Source organism: Triticum urartu, chromosome 6A (assembly GCF_056163025.1).
Source record: "Triticum urartu cultivar PI428250 chromosome 6A, HENAU_Tu73, whole genome shotgun sequence".
NCBI lineage: Eukaryota > Viridiplantae > Streptophyta > Magnoliopsida > Poales > Poaceae > Triticum > Triticum urartu.
The window spans coordinates 4,672,859-4,696,094 of record NC_141878.1 but is presented as its reverse complement, the minus strand read 5'-3'; the positions used below and the strand labels follow the sequence as shown (position 1 = coordinate 4,696,094).

Genomic DNA, 23,236 nt, shown 5'->3' with positions numbered 1-23,236 from the left:
GGATCAACTAGACCCGGTAGCCAAAACGCCCCTCCCATTTCATGTGCACTACATTCCTTTTCTTTATTGTTCAAAAAAACTTTTCTTTTTCTTTAAATCTAACCTTTCGGCCACCCTGAAACTCAGTTTAATTTTTAATTGGCCAACCCGACCACACACCTTAATTCTTCTTTCTGCCTTTCCTTCGTTTTTAGTTTTGCTGGCTTTGCCCACACACCTTAGGGCATGTACAATGGTTGATAAGATAGTCTTATCTTAAGTCTTACATGTAATTTAGAGATGACAAAAAAATGTCTACAATGGGTCATCTCTTAGCCTTATCTTCAGTAACAACTATAGGGCTGGCCCCATAGTTGTCCCAAACGTGCGGCCCGCACAGGGCCCATAATTTTGTATGTAGGCCTAGTATTTCTAAAAAAAACGTCCATAACTGCCGTCGCGTCGGTGTCGGGCCGTCGAAGACTGAGCGATCAGGCTACACCAAACCAAACCCTGCAGTCGCGTCGGGCCGTCGGGCGTCAGCGATCCGGGCGTCTGGGCGATCAGCCGATCACGCAACACCAAACCAAACCCTGCAGGAAACGGATGGCCTTCACCTCACCGATCGGATTCAGGCTGCTGCCATTATTGCCTTCTTGTTCGTTTCCTCTTCCAAATTTTAGACTCGTCGGATCGATTGGTGACCGACTCCAGCCTCCATGTGCTTTGCGAGTCCTACTTTTCGATTAATTTCGGTTCTTACTCCTAATTTCTACTTTCCCAATTAACTTTTGGTGCTTTGTGTCTTTGTTAGAGATCGGTTCTTACCTCCTCGGCCAAAGATCCACACTCACAGTGTAGCAGTTCAACTGGACAGGACCCGAAACTAGGTGAGTTAGATGGTTCGTCTAATTGCCAAACATTAACACATGCACTTATTGACAGACATGGCGTGGTTAGAAAAGAAGCACCGCCGGTGTCATTCGATAATTAGTCTGTTGATCCTTAGATTTTTTTTTAATGAGATAGGGCCTCATCTTTTAGTTTCGCACAGGGCCCCAGATTTTGCCCACCGGCCCTGACTAACTATTCCTAAAAACGTGGTGAGACATATTGTGCTAATAGATCATCTATTTTCTTCTCTTAAATAAGAGAAGACAAGCCTTTTCTTATGAGTTATCTCTCCTCCATCTCATCATTTATCTTATATGGCACTCCTAAGATAGCACCATTGTACATGCCCTTAATTCTTCATTCCGCCCTCTCCTTCGTTTTCTTATAGTATAATTCCACTTTAGGCATCAAGCCTCACCATCTCGTTATTGCTTTCCATGGCAGCTTGTTGATTAGATAGAAACTCACATACGCATGTAAACTGATGAAATTCAATCTAAGGAGCAAGGTGGGATTATTTAAGGAACTTTATAAGCAATGGATTGCTGCTATGCTGCCTGGCCTGGACCTTGGGCCCGGGAAGTAGCCTAGAGCCACAACTAATAGTTACGCACTGGTCGGCATGCCATGGTGGATATGGAGAGCCACAACCGGAGGAGACGGCGGCGAAGATGGGCAGGGCCGCAGACAGGATGCCTATCTACTCAGTAGTATAGTTTCCTTCCCGATTAGTTTTAGGGGCCGGTACATTTCTCTGAACATTGGATTGTGTGTAAGCTCACACACATAAATAGTATCACAGGTGCCACATGGCATATATGTTAAGCTATCAAAAAAATATAATAAAGTATCACACGTGACATAAGAACGTAAGCCGCCTGACATAAGACGCGTGACAGCTGTATGGAATGACCGATTGTGTAGACCATATTTTGGTGACGTTCTCATAAAAATAATATAATAAAGTATCACACGTGTCATAAGGCACGTGACGTAAGCCGTGTGACGTAAGACGCATGATGGCTGTATGGAACAAGAATGTGATGGATGTACGAAACGAGCCGTTATTGGCTATATTATGATCGCAGAATATTTTCTTGTCTGTTATAATCAATGCAAAGAATTGTGAGCTACGCATGAATGAGGGCATGTTACACGTGAATGTGATGTTGCTATCAAAGTATGCAGTTTGAAAATGTAAATAAACAGAATAGCTAAGCTAGCACTATTGTGTGGACTGAGTCTTCAGCTGACGCATGTAAGACTCAACACTGCCATTCCAATTATATCAGCTCAGTGCTTTCAGCTTTTAGAAACCAGTGCCCACAGTACATTTCTATAAGTAACACTCTGTACTATATATAGACAATCAGGATATATATAGGAATCCACTGTTGATCTTAAAGTACGTTGATTGAGTCGTGCGTTTTGTCTTATATGTCTCTTCCAGAATCCTAATGAGCTAGCTGAGTTTCAAACCAGCCAGCTAGCAAATTACATATAAGTCTTTTTAGAATTTTCACTATAAACTACATATGGAGCAAAATGAGTAAACCTACACTCTAAAATACGTCTATATTCATCCATATGTAGTTTATATTTAGATCTCTAACAAGACTTATATTTAGAAATGGAGCGAGTATATTAAATTTATGTTTTTTAAGATATTTTAGATGACCTTATCCCGTGGAGTCTGCTGGGATCATATAATTTTCAAAATTCGAGCAATGCTTATCCTCATACCATCCAAAGGAACGCACCAATAACCATCATGAATTTCGATATATTTTACCTACAATTTGGCCATCATTTTCTTGTTTGGGAGGAGATCTCCACCACCTGGTGTGTCCAATTTTCTCCCAGGAGATCCGGTAGTTAAGCCGTCAGATTCATCGGCATGTCAAGATGTCAGCAAACAATCAAAGCTCACATCATGGCGTGGAGTTGAAGTAGCTATCACAAAGATATGAGATGATTCAAAGCAAAATATTGATTAAAAGCTATCCAACTAACCAGTACTTGAAATTTATTCCTAACCAGTGCTTGCAGTGCATTTGTATATGTAACATTATGTACTATGGATGTGTGCATCACATGATGCATGGGTCCCTTCTGAAAGAAAAAATATTGTACATATAGCCAGACAAAATGACAGAAGCGATTAAGACCGCATCAGGGCAAGTTGTTAAATTACACGCTACGACTACCATTGATCCCCACCATTTCTCGATCTCACTGATGTCACACTGATCCCCTACCATTGAAGTTATCTGAGGACTGGGCCCGAGTGCACACAGGTATTTCTCGTATATATATACCTCAGCATATCCGCCACATAGAAGAAGCACAGCTTGCCCACCAATTCAAACAGTGCACCACAACTATGGGGCATCACTCAGCCCTAAGGCATATAGTCTTCCTCCTCCTCCCTCTCCTGGCCAGCATGCATTGCGGTCAGGCCAACCCTGGTCCTCGCTTGATCCATTCCATCTTCAGTTTCGGCGACTCGTATGCCGACACCGGCAACTTTGTCAAGCTTGCTGCGCCTGTGTTTCCGGTCATCCCGTTCAGCAACCTCCCCTACGGGGAGACCTTCTTCGGTCACCCCACCGGCCGAGCCTCCAATGGCCGCATCATCATGGACTTTATTGGTATTTATACTTATGCTTTTCTGTCCTTTGTCTGGACTTAGCTAGCTTTCAGTTTTTGTTCGAGAGTATGCTATAGATAGAAGGCAGTGTCTACTATGTCTGGACTTATGATTAAACAATCAACTTGGCAGCCGACGAGTTCGGGCTCCCTTTCGTCCCCCCGATTCTTGGTGAAGAAAATAATTTCACCCATGGAGCAAATTTCGCTATCGTCGGCGCTACGGCACTCGACCTAGCCTACTTCCACGAGAAGAACATCACGAGTGTGCCCCCTTTCAACAGCTCCTTGAGCGTGCAGCTCGACTGGTTCCAGAGCCTCAAGCCCACCTTGTGCTCAACACCACAAGGTAACAACTCCACTCAGTTATATGTTTATATTTCATGCATGATGTAGTCTGGATTGAATGAAAAATTGGCAATTAAATTATGTTTTATCGATCTTCAGGTTGCAGAGACTATTTCAGGGGATCCCTCTTCTTTATGGGAGAGTTCGGAGGGAACGACTACACCTTCATCATGGCCTCCGGCAAAACCTTTGGCTTGGTATACGTGCGAGACGTCGTACAAGCCATCTCAGAAGGCGTTGAGGTATGACCAATTGTTTTGTCCCGAGCCTGGAAGACCTTACAAAATTAATTAACTTGCTGCTTGGTTTAATTTTCTCACACCAAGCTCGCTAATTAAGCCTAAGCGAAATGCTTGCCTTTGTTGTTTTGTTTTGCATGCAGCAACTAGTTAAGGAGGGAGGCAGGTACGTGGTGGTGCCTGGGCAACCGCCAATGGGGTGCATTCCCATCGTCCTGACCTTGTACGCCAGCCCAAACAAGACGCACTACGACCGCCGGGGGTGCCTGATAAAATACAATGCTCTAGCACGGTACCACAACAGACTGCTGGTGGCGGCCGTGTATCGGCTCCGGATCAAGTACCCCACGGCCAAGATCGTGTATGGTGACTACTACACGCCAGTGATAGAGTTTCTCAAGGAACCAACAAGATACGGTAAGCTACAAAAGATGATTGAATGACAAAACACAATTTTTTGTAGTTGCTGATTCAGGGACGTCGCAGGGTTTAGTGCTTCGTTGGGGCTCGACGTATGCTGTGGTGCAGGTGGGCCGTATAACTACAACATGACTGCGGCTTGCGGATTACCTGGCGTGAGCGCATGCACTAACCCTGCCACGCACATCAACTGGGACGGTATCCACCTCACGGAGTCTGCATATAGGCTCATCGCCACCGGTTGGCTCTTGGGGCCCTTACGCACATCTGCGCCTATTCTGGAGGCCATGTCAGGATCTCAGGATCTCAAGACATCTTCAATCTTATAAATCAACACCTTGAGTTACGCTAGCTAGCTCCTGAGTAGGAGTACTAGCTAGCTGCAACCGACGCTGGTCTCTTGAAGCTCTATCCCTACGGCTGCAACCTTTATTCTGCATGCATGCTACTCGTTCAATAAACAAGCTCCACACTTCCTAGCTAAAGTGTGTGTGTGTGTGTGTGTGTGTGTGTGTGTGTGTGTGTGTGTGTGTGTGCTTATGGTTATAATAGTGTGAGACAGACATAATCGCCGCTCAAGTATAAATTAAAGCAGTATGGTATATGTAAACCCTGAATTCATGTCTGCTATTTCCTTTCGATATGACAATCTGAAGGATATCCTTTTATGTATGCCTTCGATAGTACTAGTGGGGGTGATTTGTTCTTTGGGGGAGGGCAGGCCAACTGAGAAAGATGGATTTGTGGTGTTATATTTGTTGTCATATTTTCTTGCGTGCTTCTCTAAGAATACATGTATATAAACTGCTGGAAGCCTTTGAACAATTTGCTAGATTAATTAATTAACTAGCCGTCAACCTGTGCATCCGGACGGGCTAGTTGTGTACGCTGCTATTGCAAGTTGTCATATAGTATAAAATATGTAGCTATCTAAAATATGTGACACATTTTTCAGATGATATTTAATTTACCAGGAGTAACGAAATTTAGAAGTCCCAAACTGTATAATATAATATATTGTTCTGCCTTGTCTTATGATCATATGGGTTTAATATGCATGTCTTATCAGAAATTAGATGTAAAACATCAAATAATATAATATGAAATAAAGTGTATACTCATATTTTCTCTCTAGATAAGAAAATATATTATTTTATGGTGGTATACGATGCATTTACAACATTGAAAATAAATTTTGCTTATTGCTCATTCACCTGATACCTATTTTAAGCAATTAATTTACTTCATATATATGATGAGAGAGCCTCATAGAATTAAGGAAAATTTATCCTTGTGTACCTTTTATTTAAAAAGAGAAGAGGTATTGGTGCACAAATAGCAGACTATGTTATATTATTTTCTTGTCTTATTCCTTCATTTTCCCATAAAAAGGGGAAACATCATATTCTTCGACCGAATGCAAGATTTGTGCACCAATGCTTGTGTATTTGTGCACCTCCAGCTTCTATAAACCAAAGGAGGTGCACAAATACACAAGCATTGAGGTGCTTAGTACAAACTATAAAATATTGCATCCAGCTTCTATAAATACCTCAATGCTTGTGCATTTGTGCACCTCCTTTGGTTTCACCTTATCATATTATATTGCTCTAAACATGTCCTCTATGAATATATTAGAAAGTTCCTAAAAGTAAAATGCTAAAATTAATGTATATTAACATTTCTGTCAACATGCAAAGTCCGGGAAAGCAAGCACTTGTAAACACTAACCGGTATCCAACAATGATGCTACTATGTGTGGATTACTGTGGGAAAGTAATCTTGGAGACAATGACGCCACTAGTGCAGAACCGGGCAATAGCACCGGTTCGTAAGGCCCTTTAGTGCCGGTTTAGGAACCGGCACTAAAGGCCCCCCCCCCCTTTAGTACCGGTTCAGCACGAACCGGTGCTAAAGGGAAACCACGTGGCACGAGCCAGCTCCGGGGGCCGGGAGCCCTTTAGTACCGGTTGGTAACACCAACCGGTACTAAATAGTTGTGGGTTTTTGTTTTATTTTGTATTTTTCAATTAAATTTGTGTTATCAATTTAATTTAGGATTGTTTTACGTTATAATGAGTTGTAGTCGTCATCATCATCATCATCATCATCATCGCATATTAATAAATAAATAAACTCTAGCTAGCTAAAAATCATCATAGTCGTCTAATTACCACTATTTAATCATCATAGTCATTACCGCTAGCTATCTAATCATCATCAACGCTGGCTAGCTTAAAGAGGAAACATTCACTTTGTAACAGAAGCAAAGATATCATCAAGTTCAACATAATCATCACCAACATCGAAGTTCAGGACACGGATATGAGACAAGTACTAATTAAGAGCATGAACTAGTAGCTACTGATCCTGCTGCTCCCTCTCAGGTAGAATAGCATAGAACATGTATAGCTCTCCTGATTCATCATACTGGAGCATGCAGATGAATCTGTCTGCTAATCTTGGGTTGCGCTTCTCCTTGCTGCCCCCTAGTACTTCTCTGCGATCGTTAACAATTTTGCTCCAATCTTTCACTATTAAGCATTCTTCGCTTTCAGAAATCCGGAATGCACTCATGTGCAATGTAGGAAATCTTGGTCGTAAGCTAACCATTGACATGCGACCTTTTGTCTCGATCCACTGAGGCACAACTGTCATCGGAAGTCCCTATTGAAGAACATCGTATAGTAATTAATATACTAAGCAATGAAAGTTTAGCTTCAAAAATAATGTATGCAAAAGATGTACTAATTAAGGACAAATATTTAAAATCTTACCATCTTTCGATTATAGATGTGACCGTAGTTCAATACGATCACCATTGGTCGCACGTTTTGAGTACTAACATTTCTAAGTTCAGGAAAAAAGTTTGTCTTGACAGTATTAAGATCCTCAAGCCATGAAACATAATGACTTATCTCCTCGCAGTTTAGTTGAGCCCCGGGGCAGTAGTTGAAGGAAATATGCCCTAGAGGCAATAATAAAGTTATTATTTATTTCCTTATATCATGATAAATGTTTATTATTCATGCTAGAATTGTATTAACCGGAAATATAATACATGTGTGAATACATAGACAAACAGAGTGTCACTAGTATGCCTCTACTTGACTAGCTCGTTAATCAAAGATGGTTATGTTTCCTAACCATGGACAAAGAGTTGTTATTTGATTAACGGGATCACATCATTAGTTGAATGATCTGATTGACATGACCCATTCCATTAGCTTAGCACCCGATCGTTTAGTATGTTGCTATTGCTTTCTTCATGACTTATACATGTTCCTATGACTATGAGATTATGCAACTCCCGTTTGCCGGAGGAACACTTTGTGTGCTACCAAACATCACAACGTAAATGGGTGATTATAAAGGTGCTCTACAGGTGTCTCCAAAGGTACATGTTGGGTTTGCGTATTTCGAGATTAGGATTTGTCACTCCGATTGTCGGAGAGGTATCTCTGGGCCCTCTCGGTAATGCACATCACATAAGCCTTGCAAGCATTGCAACTAATGAGTTAGTTGCGGGATGATGCATTACAGAACGAGTAAAGAGACTTGCCGGTAACGAGATTGAACTAGGTATTGGATACCGACGATCGAATCTCGGGCAAGTAACATACCGATGACAAAGGGAACAACGTATGTTGTTATGCGGTCTGACCGATAAAGATCTTCGTAGAATATGTAGGAGCCAATATGGGCATCCAGGTCCCGCTGTTGGTTATTGACCGGAGATTTGTCTCAGTCATGTCTACATTGTTCTCGAACCGTAGGGTCCGCACGCTTAACGTTACGATGACAGTTATTATGAGTTTATGCATTTTGATGTACCGAAGTTAGTTCGGAGTCCCGGATGTGATCACGGACATGACGAGGAGTCTCGAAATGGTCGAGACATAAAAATCGATATATTGGACGACTATATTCGGACACCAGAAGTGTTCCGGGTGATTTCGGATAAAACCGGAGTGCCGGAGGGGTTACCGGAACCCCCCGGGGAAGTAATGGGCCTTATTGGGCCTGAGGGGAGAGAGAGGGCAGCAGCCCAGGAGGTGGCGCGCCCCCCTCATGGGGAGTCCGAATTGGACTAGGGAGGGGGGCGCGGCCCCTCTTTCCCTCTCCCTCTCCCTCTCTTTCCTTCCCCCTCTTGTTTCCTAGTTGGACTAGGAAAGGGGAGTCCTACTCCCACTAGGAGGAGGACTCCCCCTCCCTTTGGCGCGCCCCATAGGGCCGGCCGGCCTCCCCCTTGCTCCTTTATATACGGGGGCAGGGGGGCACCCTAGAACACACAAGTTGATCCTCGTGATCGTTCCTTAGCCGTGTGCGGTGCCCCCTCCACCATATACCACCTCGGTCATATCGTTGTAGTGCTTAGGCGAAGCTCTGCGTCGGTAGAACATCATCATCATCACCACGCCATTGTGCTGATAGAACTCAACCCCGAAGCTTTGCTGGATCGGAGCGCGGGGAGCGTCATCGAGCTGTACGTGTGCTAAGAACTCGGAGGTACCGGAGTAACGGTGGTTGGATCGGTCGGATCGGGAGGCGTATGACTACTTCCTCTACGTTGTATCAACGCTTCCGCTTCGGTCTAGGAGGGTACGTAGACAACACTCTCCCCTCTCGTTGCTATGCATCACCATGATCTTGCGTGTGCGTAGGAAAATTTTGAAATTACTACGTTCCCCAACAGTGGTATCAGAGCCTAGGTTTTATGGTTTGATGTTATATGCACGAGTAGAATACAAGTGAGTTGTGGGCGATATAAGTCATACTGCCGACCAGCATGTCATACTTTGGTTCGGTGATATTGTTGGATGAAGCGGTCTGGACCGACATTACGCGTACGCTTACGCGAGACTGGTTCTACCGCCGTGCTTTGCACACAGGTGGCTGGCGGGTGTCAGTTTCTCCAACTTTAGTTGAACCGAGTGTGGCTACGCCCGGTCCTTGCGAAGGTTAAAATGGCATCAACTTGACGAACTATCGTTGTGGTTTTGATGCGTAGGTAAGATTGGTTCTTACTTAAGCCCGTAGCAGCCACGTAAAACTTGCAACAAACAAAGTAGAGGATGTCTAACTTGTTTTTGCAGGGCATGTTGTGATGTGATATGGTCAAGACATGATGCTAAATTTTATTGTATGAGATGATCATGTTTTGTAACTGAGTTATCGGCAACTGGCAGGAGCCATATGGTTGTCGCTTTATTGTATGCAATGCAATCGCGCTGTAATGCTTTACTTTATCACTAAGCGGTAGCGATAGTCGTGGAAGCATAAGATTGGCGAGACGACATCGACGCTACGATGGAGATCAAGGTGTCGCACCGGTGACGATGGTGATCATGACGGTGCTTCGGAGATGGAGATCACAAGCACAAGATGATGATGGCCATAACATATCACTTATATTGATTGCATGTGATGTTTATCTTTTATGCATCTTATCTTGCTTTGATTGACGGTAGCATTATAAGATGATCTCTCACTAAATTATCAAGAAGTGTTCTCCCTGAGTATGCACCGTTGCCAAAGTTCGTCGTGCCTAGACACCACGTGATGATCGGGTGTGATAAGCTCTACGTCCATCTACAACGGGTGCAAGACAGTTTTGCACACGCGGAATACTCAGGTTAAACTTGACGAGCCTAGCATATGCAGATATGGCCTCGGAACACGAAGAACAAAAGGTCGAGCGTGAATCATATAGTAGATATGATCAACATAGTGATGTTCACCATTGAAAGCTACTCCATTTCACGTGATGATCGGTTATGGTTTAGTTGATTTGGATCACGTGATCACTTAGAGGATTAGAGGGATGTCTATCTAAGTGGGAGTTCTTAAATAATATGATTAATTGAACTTAAATTTACCATGAACTTAGTCCTGGTAGTATTTCGCAAATTATGTTGTAGATCAATAGCTCACATTGTTGCTTCCCTGTGTTTATTTTGATATGTTCCTAGAGAAAATTGTGTTGAAAGATGTTAGTAGCAATGATGCGGATTGGATCCGTGATTTGAGGTTTATCCTCATTTCTGCACAGAAGAATTATGTCCTTGATGCACCGCTAGGTGACGGGCCTATTGCAGGAGCAGATGCAGACGTTATGAACGTTTGGCTAGCTCAATATGATGACTACTTGATAGTTTAGTGCACCATGCTTAACAGCTTAGAATCGGGACTTCAAAGACGTTTTGAACGTCATGGACCATATGAGATGTTCCAGGAGTTGAAGTTAATATTTCAAGCAAATACCCGAGTTGAGAGATATGAAGTCTCCAACAAGTTCTATAGCTAAAAGATGGAGGAGAATCGCTCAACTAGTGAGCATGTGCTCAGATTGTCTGGGTACTACAATCGCTTGAATCAAGTGGGAGTTAATCTTCCAGATAAAATAGTGATTGACAAGAATTCTCTAGTCACCATCACCAAGTTAGTAGAACTTCGTGATGAACTATAATATGCAAGGGATGACAAAAGTAATTCCCAAGCTCTTCGTGATGCTAAAATCGACAAAGGTAGAAATCAAGAAAAACATCAAGTGTTGATGGTTAACAAGACCACTAGTTTCAAGAAAAGGGCAAAGGGAAGAAGGGGAACTTCAAGAAGAACAGCAATCAAGTTGCTGCTCAAGTGAAGAAGCCCAAGTCTGGTCCTAAGCCTGAGACTAAGTGCTTCTACTGCAAAGGGACTGGTCACTGGAAGCAGAACTGCCCCAAGTATTTGGCGGATAAGAAGGATGGCAAAGTGAACATAAGTATATTTGATATACATGTTATTGATGTGTACTTTACTAGTGTTTATAGCAATCCCTCAGTATTTGATACTAGTTCGGTTACTAAGATTAGTAACTCGAAACGGGAGTTGCAGAATAAACAGAGACTAGTTAAGGGTGAAGTGACGATGTGTGTTGGAAGTGGTTCCAAGATTTATATGATCATCATCGCACACTCCCTATAATTTCGGGATTAGTGTTGAACCTAAATAAGTGTTATTTGGTGTTTGCGTTGAGCATGAATATGATTTGATCATGTTTATTGCAATACGGTTATTCATTTAAGTAAGAGAATAAATTGTTGTTCTGTTTACATGAATAAAACCTTATATGGTCATACACCCAATGAAACAAGTTCGTTGGATCTCGATCGTAGTGATACACATATTCATAATATTGAAACCAAAAGATGCAAAGTTAATAATGATAGTGCAACTTATTTGTGGCACTGCCGTTTAAAGTCATATTGGTGTAAAGCGCATGAAGAAACTCCATACTGATGGGCTTTTTGGAATCACTTGATTATGAATCACTTGATGCTTGCGAACCATGCCTTATGGGGAAGATGACTAAAACGCCGTTCTCCGGAACAATGAAGCAAGCAACAGATTTGTAGGAAATCATACATACTGATGTATGTGCTCCTATGAATATTCAGGCTTGCAGCAGGTATCATTATTTTCTGACCTTCACAGATGATTTGAGCAGATATGGGGATATCTACTTGATGAAACATAAATCTGAAACATTTGAACAGTTCAAAGAATTTCAGAGTGCAGTGGAAAATCATCATGACAAGAAAATAAAAAGTTTCTACGATATGATCGCAGAGGTAAAATATTTGAGTTACGAGTTTGGCCTTCAATTAAAACAATGTGAAATAGTTTCACTACTCACGCCACCTGGAACACCATAGTGTAATGGTGTGTCCGAACGTCATAACTGTACTTTATTAGATATAGTGCGATCTATGATGTCTCTTACTGATCTACCACTATCGTTTTTGAGGTTATGCATTAAAGACAACTGCATTCACGTTAAAAAGGGGCACCATCTAAATCCGGTTTTTTTTACCATGAAGACTGCAGGGCTTACACCCCACAGCATTTTATTAATAAAAAACAAGCATATACAGGGTTTCCTCAAGGTGAGGAAAGAAAAACTATACAAGGTATGGGGGCACTAAACCTATGAATTACAAAGAAGACAGGACCTCTTCTCAAGGAGGAAGAAAATCAATCCACTTAAGAAGGGCGTCTCTAAATTTCCGTTTTATTCGGTGGGAGAGCAGAGTGATATCATGAATGAAGCTATTCCTCCACGCCCTGAAAGAGGGATGAATGCTCCTGAAAGTTCTATCATTCCTGATCTTCCAAATATTCCACCAGGCCACGAAAACCACCTCCCCAAAAAAAGGTTTGTTGAAATCCTTCCTTGCATGATGAGCAATTTCCACCATATCGTCACTATTTTTCCATTCAATTTGCAGGTAATTCCAGACTCGAGCACTAAAATTGCACTGGAAGAATAGGTGATTTCTGTCCTCCAGAGCTCCAGTCAGACAAAGAACACATTCAGGCCCTTCATTGATTCTCCAATGTCTCCTCTGAATCATGTCCTTGGTGTTAATCCTGTCCATGATGACCAGCCAGGCAAACATCTTGATCGACATAGTGCAGCAACTTTTCCATATCCATCCCAGGATGGGGTTTGAGACCATTGGTTGATAGACAAAATCATAAAAAAAATTGCTGTATACTCTGATTTGTTGCCATGCCTCCATCCCCAGTGGTCCTTAGATTGATTATCCAAATGGAAAGACCCCATTAATGAGGAGAGCTGTTGCATTTCTTGGAAGGCTTGTTCAGTCATAGGTAGGTAGAAAAGTTCCTGAAAAGAACTAGCCTGAAAAACTTCCTTGACTGAGAGGTTTTTGTGGAGACAAAAGGAAAACAGCCTAGGAAATCGCTGTTGCAGAGGAACCGAGCTGTTCCCAATTTGCCAGTAGTCTGACCAGAACTGCACTGTATCTCCACTATGAACATCAACCGACGTAACGGCTCTGAAATTGTCCATCAACTTGCATACATCTTTCCACCAAAAGGAGCCACAGAGAATAGTATCATGTGGAATCCTTTCAAAGTAGTAAGAGTCCCAAACCAATTGCACCCAGGGCACATCCATCTTGTTATAAAATTTGTTGAGGTGCTTCAATAAGAGAGCATCATTTTGCAGTCCAAGGTTTAAAATCCCAAGCCCACCTTTGGACTTAGGCCTGCAAACAAGTTGCCAAGCCGCAAGTGAGTGACCCTTTTCCTGACCATATTTTCTCCATAAACACTGCCTTTGGATTCTTTCCAATTGTTTTAAAATACCCTGAGGAATGGACAGGCTACAGAGGAAAAAAATAGGCAAGGAGGAGATCACAGAGTTGACTAATTGTAGTCTGTTCCCCTGTGGCAAGAACCATGAACTTGCTGTCAATCTTCTCTCCATACAATCCACAAGAGGAAGGAGGTCAACTATTTTAGGCCTGGTGGTCCCCACTGGCAGCCCTAAATATGTAAAAGGCATAGTGCCTAATTTGCAATCAAAAAAGGCAGCCAGGTCAGAAGCATCCTGCTCAACTACATTGATAGGATACATGGAGGATTTATGGAAATTGATCTGCAATCCAGTTGCCTGTGAGAAGGAATGTAAAACTGATTTCAGAGCACTCAATTGACTTAGATCAGCATTTAGGAACAACAGTGTGTCATCTGCATATTGCACCACTGGGTAATCTGGATCATGGATAAGCAGGGGCCTGCTTATTAAACCTTGTTGGAGAAGATTGTTCACTAGAGTCTGTAAAAGATCAGCCGCAATAACAAATAATAAGGGGGAAATTGGGTCCCCTTGTTTGACTCCACATTTGCATTTGAAATGAGTACCAGGGACTCCATTCAATAGTACAGAAGAAGTGCCAGAAGACAGCAACTGCTTAATCCAAACAATCCACCTTTCGTCAAAACCTTTTGCAATTAAGATCTTTATGATTGCCTCATGCTGGATAGAGTCAAAAGCCTTTTCAAAGTCCAACTTAAGCAAAAGGATGGGCCTTTTAGACTGATTGCACTGATGGATATACTCAAATGTCCAAGCAAGACAATCCTGGATTGTTCTTGATTTGATGAAACCATATTGGTTTTTATGCACACATTTGGTAATCTCCAGTTGAAATCTGTTAGCAGCAAGCTTTGTGAGAAACTTTAGGCCAACAGAGGTTAGAGAGATTGGGCGAAAATCTCCCACACCCTCAGGTGTCTGTTTTTTTTTGGGACCAGGGTAATGAATGCATCATTCAGATTTTCTAGTTGCACTGTTCTAGCATGAAACTCCTTAACCAGCTGTATGAAATCAGCAGAAATTATATGCCAACACTTTTTTAAAAAAAGTCCGTTGAAGCCATTCGGTCCAGGGGCCTTATCAATAGGCAAGTCCTTGATAACCTGCTCAATTTCTTTTAATTCAAAAGGTTTTGTGAGCACCTCCAAACCCTGGACCCTGGGTATTAAGGACAAAATGGTTGCATCTAAAGAAATTGACTTAACTGTCCCCATTCTGCTTTTGAAGGTTGTCAGGAATTCTCTGGCCATTTCCTCATGGTTAGATGTTACTGTTCCATCTGACAGCAACAAGCTTGCCACAGAGTTTTTTCTAAATCTTTCAGTGGCCATGGCCTGAAAGAATTTGGAGTTTTCCTCTCCCACTTTGATATACCTAATTGTACATCTTTTCCTCCAGTACAAGTATTGCATGTGAAGCAGGTGTTCATGGTGCAATTTAATTATTTTCCTGAAATTAAACTCAGGCCTGGATAAAGATCTCCTATCTTCAAGATTGTCCAACCAAAGAATTACCCAGTTACACTTCTCAATCAACCTTTTGATGTGTGATAAACATTTCTGCCATTTCTTGAGAGCAAACCTCAAAGCTTTCAGTTTGTCCACAATTATTGCCGAAATATGAGTCTTACGACTGGGTCGAGTCCACACCTCCTGCACACATTCCATAAAGCCTGTCTGATGAATCCAAAAGTTTTCAAACCTGAAGATATGTGCTTTGGGAATTGCTGTACTGATGGCCACCAGACAAGGAACATGGTCAGATGCAGTCTTTGCCAAAGGGGTTAGTTGGGTCATGGGATATATGTTAATCCAACTTGCAGAAGTAAAAACCTAGTCCAACTGTTCCAGGAGTGGCTTGTCTTGCATGTTAGACCATGTGAATTTACGTCCTTTTAGAGGAAGTTCTAACAATCCCAAATGACCAATTATTTCATTGAAAATGAACATATCATTGATATCACCCCCGGGTAGATTTCTATTATCAATGGAACGGATGAAGTTGAAGTCCCCCATTAACATCCACATTTCATTCGGATCAATGTCCAAATTGTAAATCCAGGAGACAAATTCATCTCGCAACTCACCCTGGCATGGACCATACACATTAACCAGAAACCATTGTTCATTATTATGGACCGAGGTAAAATGCACAACAATAGCGTAAGGTTTAACTGTGAGAAGGGTGCCACGAAACATATCAGATTGCCACACTGTTAAGAGGCCCCCAGATGCTCCGCTAGAGGGAGACTCAACAAATTGATCAAACCCTTGAGGACAAATGCTTTTCATGATAGAGCATGAGCAAGAGGATAACTTAGTTTCCTGCAAACAGAGCACGGAGCACTGACTCTCTATCACTTTCTCCCTGAGAGAACGTTGTCTAGCATCTGAATTCAGACCACGAACATTCCAGCATAAAACTTTCCAACTACGCGTTGTGACACGATTCATGGATAACCATTGCATATAGAAGTAATAAAAGTGTGGCACATAATGCCACACCCTCCAAAATAAAGCTAAATTCAGTACCCCAGAGTGTCACTTCCCAGCCCGGACTTAGTTCAACAGTAATAAAAACAAACACATCCAGCACCATCAAACTTGGCATATAAAGTAACATAAAAACTAATTGGAAGATGCAGATGAGTTCTCCTGAGGTTTAGCCATAAGCTTGCCACCGTTAGGAGCGCAGGATCAACCTCCAACTGCGCCCCCACAGCTTGAAGAACCTGAAGCGGGGTGTGAGGTGGTGCAGTGGGCCGAGCGTCTTCAGTATCATCCGCAGAAGTGAACTGGGCCTTGTCCTCCATGGGCTTTGCACGGGGGCACTTTTTAGATGGCTGCAGAGAAAGTTGCTCAAAGACCACATTTTTGTACCCATCCAACTTTGCCGCGCTCCGAGTGCAACGCCTAAGTGACGTATCAACCACAGGAGTCTTTTTCTTGTGTCGCCGCTTGCGAGCAGAGGATTGCTCCACAAAGAACAGAGGTGTTGATTGAACTGAAACTGGCAGAGCAGAACTAGCAGACTCAATTTCTTCAGAAACAGACTCCGAAACAGCAGACACCGCCTCAAATAAAGCTCTGGCCACAGGGCACTTCTGCCTGATAGGTTTTCTGACAGCAGGAACAAGAGGCAGTGAAGCAGTCAAACAACTAATCATCCTTGATTCATCAAAGGCAATGGACCACGACCTCTTGGAGTAGATAATTGTGCCCATCGGCTGGAAGAAGATAGACCTTGGCACTTCCTTGACAGAGAAATCAAACATAAGGTTTGGGAAGGACCTTTGCCAAATCATCTCCGGGGGAAGAGGAGGTCCTGCCACAATACGTGCCATGCCAATGAAAATCTGATGTTGCTGAATCATAGGGGGATGGTAGGGCACAATGGCTAACTGGTTCTCCTCAAGGACAGGGTTAAGGGGCTCATGTTGTTGCTGGATTTCACCTTCTTGTTCTTGCTGCTCTACAGAAACAGATCCTTCTGGCTGATCAATTACTATTGAAACTTGATCTTGTTCGGGAATAGCAGGTGGCACATTGTCAGCTTCATCTCCCCACAGGGCGTTGCCCCAACCAGGTGCGGGCGCTTCGTTATTGACCAATGGAGGCGGCGGAGCAAGAGGTGCATCATTCCAACCCAGCATTGGGTATGGAGGTAAGGCAAACATCAGATTATCAGGTACCAGATTGCCAGGCAAAGGGTGAGGGTTTCCATCGAGAGGCATAGGGTCTTCATCATTTGGCATCTGGTCTGCAAAATCTGCGCCAAGAACATAGCAAGCGGCCGTCCAAGATACTTGTGCACCTCCATACTCTGCATAATCACCAAAGACCACATCCCTTGGAACCAAAGGCGTATCTGGGAAACTAGCTTCAACCAAAGTCCGGACAAGATAAGGGTCTTCACTGTCCCAAGAAATAAACTTTCCGAAGGTGCCTACTGCCTGCGAGATGTATTCAGTGGTGCGGTAATCCAGGGGAATCCCAATGAACATTAACCAACCCTTACGAAAACCATGTGTTCCTTTGAAATTATCTCCCTCATCATGCTTCATAAATCTGACAAAACGGTCATTGCCCAAAGGAAAAGGTGCATGCTGAACTAGGGTATATCGAACAGTCGGATCTCTGACTTGAAACAGACCTATCCCATGAAACCACGGCTGAGAAGATCGAACCATAATACCTCTATTCTGCAGAAACTGGACGACTTCATTCCGCACCGGGCCGAACGGCCCCTCCGGCGCTGGCATCACCTCTGCAACCATGTAATCCTCATGCCGGTGGGGCGGACGCGTTGCGGGCGTGAAGAAGGTGCGTGGAAGCCGACGATCGCCACCATCAATGATGAGATGTCCAGGGGGCACAAAGCGCTGTGGGTCGAGCTCGTAGTTCGCCATAGAAGAGCCCGGAGCTTGTTGGGGGTTTTCGTTGATTTGGGGAAGGGGAAGATGCAATGGAGGCGGCGGCGATGGGACTAGACAGTCTATCCCAATAACTCCGACTCTGTTCCCATGAGTAGCAGCAGATTCCAATAAACTCGTTTTTTGTTGAACCGAAATTGGTCTCCAAACCAATCCATTGGAGCGCGCGGAATCATTACAGGCCTGGCTAGAGTGACCAGGACGAGAGCAAGCCGTGCAGACTACTCGCCTTCCACAAGTGGTTGACATGTGGCCCTTCTGAGAGCAAATAGTACAGGTGATCACACGGTCCACCATGTCATCGACCATGGCATCAAACTGTCTGGCTGCCTCCTGAGATGAGGGGATATCCGGACGTTGAGAAGGAGATGGGCTTGAAGGCCCCGAGGCAGATGGGCCAAATATTGAAGGTGAGGTAGAATCCCGACTGGCCTCCAAAGCCTCTGGGCCAGAATCCGGGCAAATATTTTGAACTAGCGACAATCCCGCCTCTACGCAACTGTCGAGCGAGAATTCTGCATGCACAGGGGAAGGGCCCTCCAAAACCGGATCAATTACCGGCGAAGCAGATTCCGGCCGGCTCAACGCCAGCAAGGGAGTAACTGTTCCAAAAACAATAGGTGGACGTGCCACCGTCCAACACAAGTCCATGGGTGGTGAGGGATGTATGACTACACGTTCATGTGCAGGAAGATTATACCCCGCATATGTCATGAAATCAATGCACTCTTGCGTAGCCGGATATCTATATCCCTTGCAAGCAGAGTATCGCTCAAACGTGGCAAAAGAAAGCTTTTTACGAGCAGAAGAAGCAGTCTTAAGAGCTGATCTAACCAGAGGCTTATTCATGGCCAAAAGACCTAAAGATGAGCGACGCTTAGTAGGACTAACTAGAATCCATTCGGCGTCACATTCCTTCCTCCAGATCCGGAGCTCTCTAATCCAATTTGACCCCCCATTTCCCCATAGATGAAAATAGCATTTGAACAGATCGCATGCATAGGAACGGAGATCCATAATAAGAAAACCAACTTGCTTGCAAGAGACATGAAAGGAGTAAACCTTATCCTTGATGTGAAGAACCCGAAGATCAATTGCCGAACCTCCAATTACTTCCTCCAAAACTGCGGCCACAGAATCCTCCGAGAGACGAAAAGTATGGCGGCTGAATGAAACCACTAATATGAATGACCTCCTGTGCCCGGCGGGGTGGACCGTATGTCCAGTAGATCTGAAAACCTCTTCTGCAAAAACCCTACCCTTGGAGAAATCCAAGCCAAGGGTAGATCCACCAGGCGAACCCATATTAGATGGGTATTACCTTGATCCCAGAAGGACGCCGGAACAGATGATCGGAGAGAATCCAGAAGTTAGTGGAGAATGAGGCAGATCGCCGGAGAGGGTGGGGGAGCCGAGGTGGGGGGTGGGAGCGCCATTGTCCTTCATCCATCCATCTAAATCCATTGAGACGACACCGTGTGAACTATGGTTTGGCAAGAAACCTAAGCTGTCGTTTTTTAAAGTTTGGAGTTGCGATGCTTATGTGAAAAAGTTTCATCTCGATAAGCTCAAACTCAAATCAGAGAAATATGTCTTCATAGGATACCCAAAGGAGACAGTTGGGTACACCTTCTATCACAGATCCGAAGGCAAGACATTCGTTGCTAAGAATGGATCCTTTCTAGAGAAGGAGTTTCTCTCGAAAGAAGTGAGTGGGAGGAAAGTAGAACTTGACGAGGTAACCGTACCTGCTCCCTTATTGGAAAGTAGTACATCACAGAAACCTGTTTCTGTGACTCCTATACCAATTAGTGAGGAAGCTAATGATAATGATCATGAAACTTCGGATCAACTTACTACCGAATCTCGTAGGTAAACCAGAGTGAGATCCGCACCAGAGTGGTACGGTAATCCTGTTCTGGAGGTTATGTTACTAGACCGTGACGGACCTATGAACTATGAAGAAGCGATGGTGAGCCCAGATTCCGCGAAATGGTTTGAGGCCATGAAATCTGAGATGGGATCCATATATGAGAACAAAGTGTGGACTTTGGTTGACTTGCCCGATGACCGGCAAGTCATAGAAAATAAATGGATCTTCAAGAGGAAGACGGACGTTGATAGTAGTGTTACTATCTACAAAGCTAGAATTATCGCAAAAGGTTTTTGACAAGTCAAGGTGTTGACTACGATGAGAGTTTCTCTCTCGTATCTATGCTTAAGTCTGTCCGAATCATGTTAGCAATTGCCGCATTTTATGAAATCTAGCAAATGGATAAACAAAACTGCATTCCTTAATGAATTTATTAAAGAAGAGTTGTATATGATGCAACCAGAAGGTTTTGTCAATCCTAAAGGTGCTAACAAAATATGCAAGCTCCAGCGATCCATCTATGGACTGGTGCAAGCATCTCGGAGTTGGAATATACGTTTTGATAAGTTGATCAAAGCATATAGTTTTATACAGACTTGCAGTGAAGCCTGTATTTACAAGAAAGTGAGTGGGAGCACTACAACATTTCTGATAAATATATGTGAAAGACATATTGTTGATCGGAGATAATGTAGAATTATTCTGCAAAGCATAAAGGAATATTTGAAAGGAGTTTTTCAAAGAAAGACCTCGGTGAAGCTGCTTACATATTGAGCATCAAGATCTATAGAGATAGATCGAGACGCTTGATAAGTTTTTTCAATAAGTACATACCTTGACAAGATTTTGAAGTAGTTCAAAATGGAATAGTCAAAGAAGGAGTTCTTGCCTGTGTTGCAAGGTGTGAAGTTGAGTAAGACTCAAAACCCGACCACGGCAGAAGATAGAGAGAGAATGAAAGTCATTCCCTATGCCTCAGCCATAGGTTCTATAAAGTATGCCATGCTGTGTACCAGATCTATTGTATACCCTACACTGATTTTGGCAAGGGAAGTACAATAGTGATCTAGAAGTAGATCACTGGACAGCGGTCAAAATTATCCTTAGTGGAATAAGGATATGTTTCTCGATTATGGAGGTGACAAAAAGGTTCGTCGTAAAGGGTTACGTCGATGCAAGTTTTGACACTGATCTGGATGACTCTAAGTCTCAATCTAGATACATATTGAAAGTGGGAGAAATTAGTTAGAGTAGCTCCGTGCAGAGCATTGTTGACATAGAAATTTGCAAAATACTTACGGATCTGAATGTGACAGATCCGTTGACTAAAATTATCTCACAAGAAAAACATGATCACACCTTAGTACTCTTTGGGTGTTAATAACATAGTGATGTGAACTAGATTACTGACTCTAGTAAACCCTTTGGGTGTTGATCACATATCGATGTGAACTATGGGTGTTAATCACATGGTGATGTGAACTATTGCTGTTAAATCACATGGCGATGTGAACTAGATTATTGACTCTAGTGCAAGTGGGAGACTGAAGGAAATATGCCCTAGAGGCAATAATAAAGTTATTATTTATTTCCTTATATCATGATAAATGTTTATTATTCATGCTAGAATTGTATTAACCGGAAACATAATACATGTGTGAATACATAGACAAACAGAGTGTCACTAGTATGCCTCTACTTGACTAGCTCGTTAATCAAAGATGGTTATGTTTCCTAACCATGGACAAAGAGTTGTTATTTGATTAACAGGATCACATCATTAGTTGAATTATCTGATTGACATGACCCATTCCATTAGCTTAGCACCCGATCGTTTAGTATGTTGCTATTGCTTTCTTCATGACTTATACATGTTCCTATGACTATGAGATTATGCAACTCTCGTTTGCCGGAGGAACACTTTGTGTGCTACCAAACATCACAACGTAAATGGGTGATTATAAAGGTGCTCTACAGGTGTCTCCAAAGGTACATGTTGGGTTGGCGTATTTCGAGATTAGGATTTGTCACTCCGATTGTCGGAGAGGTATCTCTAGGCCCTCTCGGTAATGCACATCACATAAGCCTTGCAAGCATTGCAACTAATGAGTTAGTTGCGGGATGATGCATTACAGAACAAGTAAAGAGACTTGCCGATAACGATATTGAACTAGGTATTGGATATCGACGATCGAATCTCGGGCAAGTAACATACCGATGACAAAGGGAACAACGTATGTTGTTATGCGGTCTGACCGATAAAGATCTTCGTAGAATATGTAGGAGCCAATATGGGCATCCAGGTCCCGCTGTTGGTTATTGACCGGAGATTTGTCTCAATCATGTCTACATTGTTCTCGAACCGTAGGGTCCGCACGCTTAACGTTACGATGACAGTTATTATGAGTTTATGCATTTTGATGTACCGAAGTTAGTTCGGAGTCCCGAATGTGATCACGTACATGACGAGGAGTCTCAAAATGGTCGAGACATAAAAATCGATATATTGGATGACTATATTCGGACACCGGAAGTGTTCCGGGTGATTTCGGATAAAACCGGAGTGCCGGAGGGGTTACCGAAACCCCCCGGGGAAGTAATGGGCCTTATTGGGCCTGAGGGGAGAGAGAGGGCAGCAGCCCAGGAGGTGGCGCACCCCCCCCCCCTCATGGGGAGTCCGAATTGGACTAGGGAGGGGGGGCGCGGCCCCTCTTTCCCTCTCCCTCTCCCTCTCTTTCCTTCCCCCTCTTGTTTCCTAGTTGGAGTAGGAAAGGGGAGTCCTACTCCCACTAGGAGGAGGACTCCCCCTCCCTTTGGCGCGCCCCATAGGGCCGACCGGCCTCCCCCTTGCTCCTTTATATACGGGGGCAGGGGGCACCCTAGAACACACAAGTTTATCCTCGTGATCGTTCCTTAGCCGTGTGCGGTGCCCCCCCTCCACCATATACCACCTCGGTCATATCATTGTAGTGCTTAGGCGAAGCTCTGCGTTGGTAGAACATCATCATCGTCACCACGCCGTTGTGCTGACGGAACTCAACCCCGAAGCTTTGCAGGATCGGAGCCCGGGGAGCGTCATCGAGTTGTACGTGTGCTATGAATCGGAGGTGCCGGAGTAACGGTGCTTGGATCGGTCGGATCGGGAAGACGTACGACTACTTCCTCTACGTTGTGTCAACGCTTCCGCTTCGGTCTACGAGGGTACGTAGACAACACTCTCCCCTCTCGTT

At 43.5% G+C, this 23,236-nt stretch overlaps 1 protein-coding gene across 1 annotated transcript; it reads left to right on the top strand.

Annotated features, from left to right (window-relative positions):
• The first annotated feature begins 3,131 nt into the window (after window positions 1–3,131).
• On the top strand, window positions 3,132–5,197 carry LOC125515920 (GDSL esterase/lipase At5g45910-like). Its single transcript, XM_048681405.2, has 5 exons — window positions 3,132–3,524; window positions 3,656–3,871; window positions 3,970–4,112; window positions 4,253–4,526; window positions 4,596–5,197. Exons 1-5 carry the CDS (start codon window positions 3,257–3,259, stop codon window positions 4,856–4,858), a joined length of 1,164 nt encoding a protein of 387 aa, XP_048537362.2. The 5' UTR covers window positions 3,132–3,256; the 3' UTR covers window positions 4,859–5,197.
• The last annotated feature ends 18,039 nt before the right edge of the window (window positions 5,198–23,236 follow it).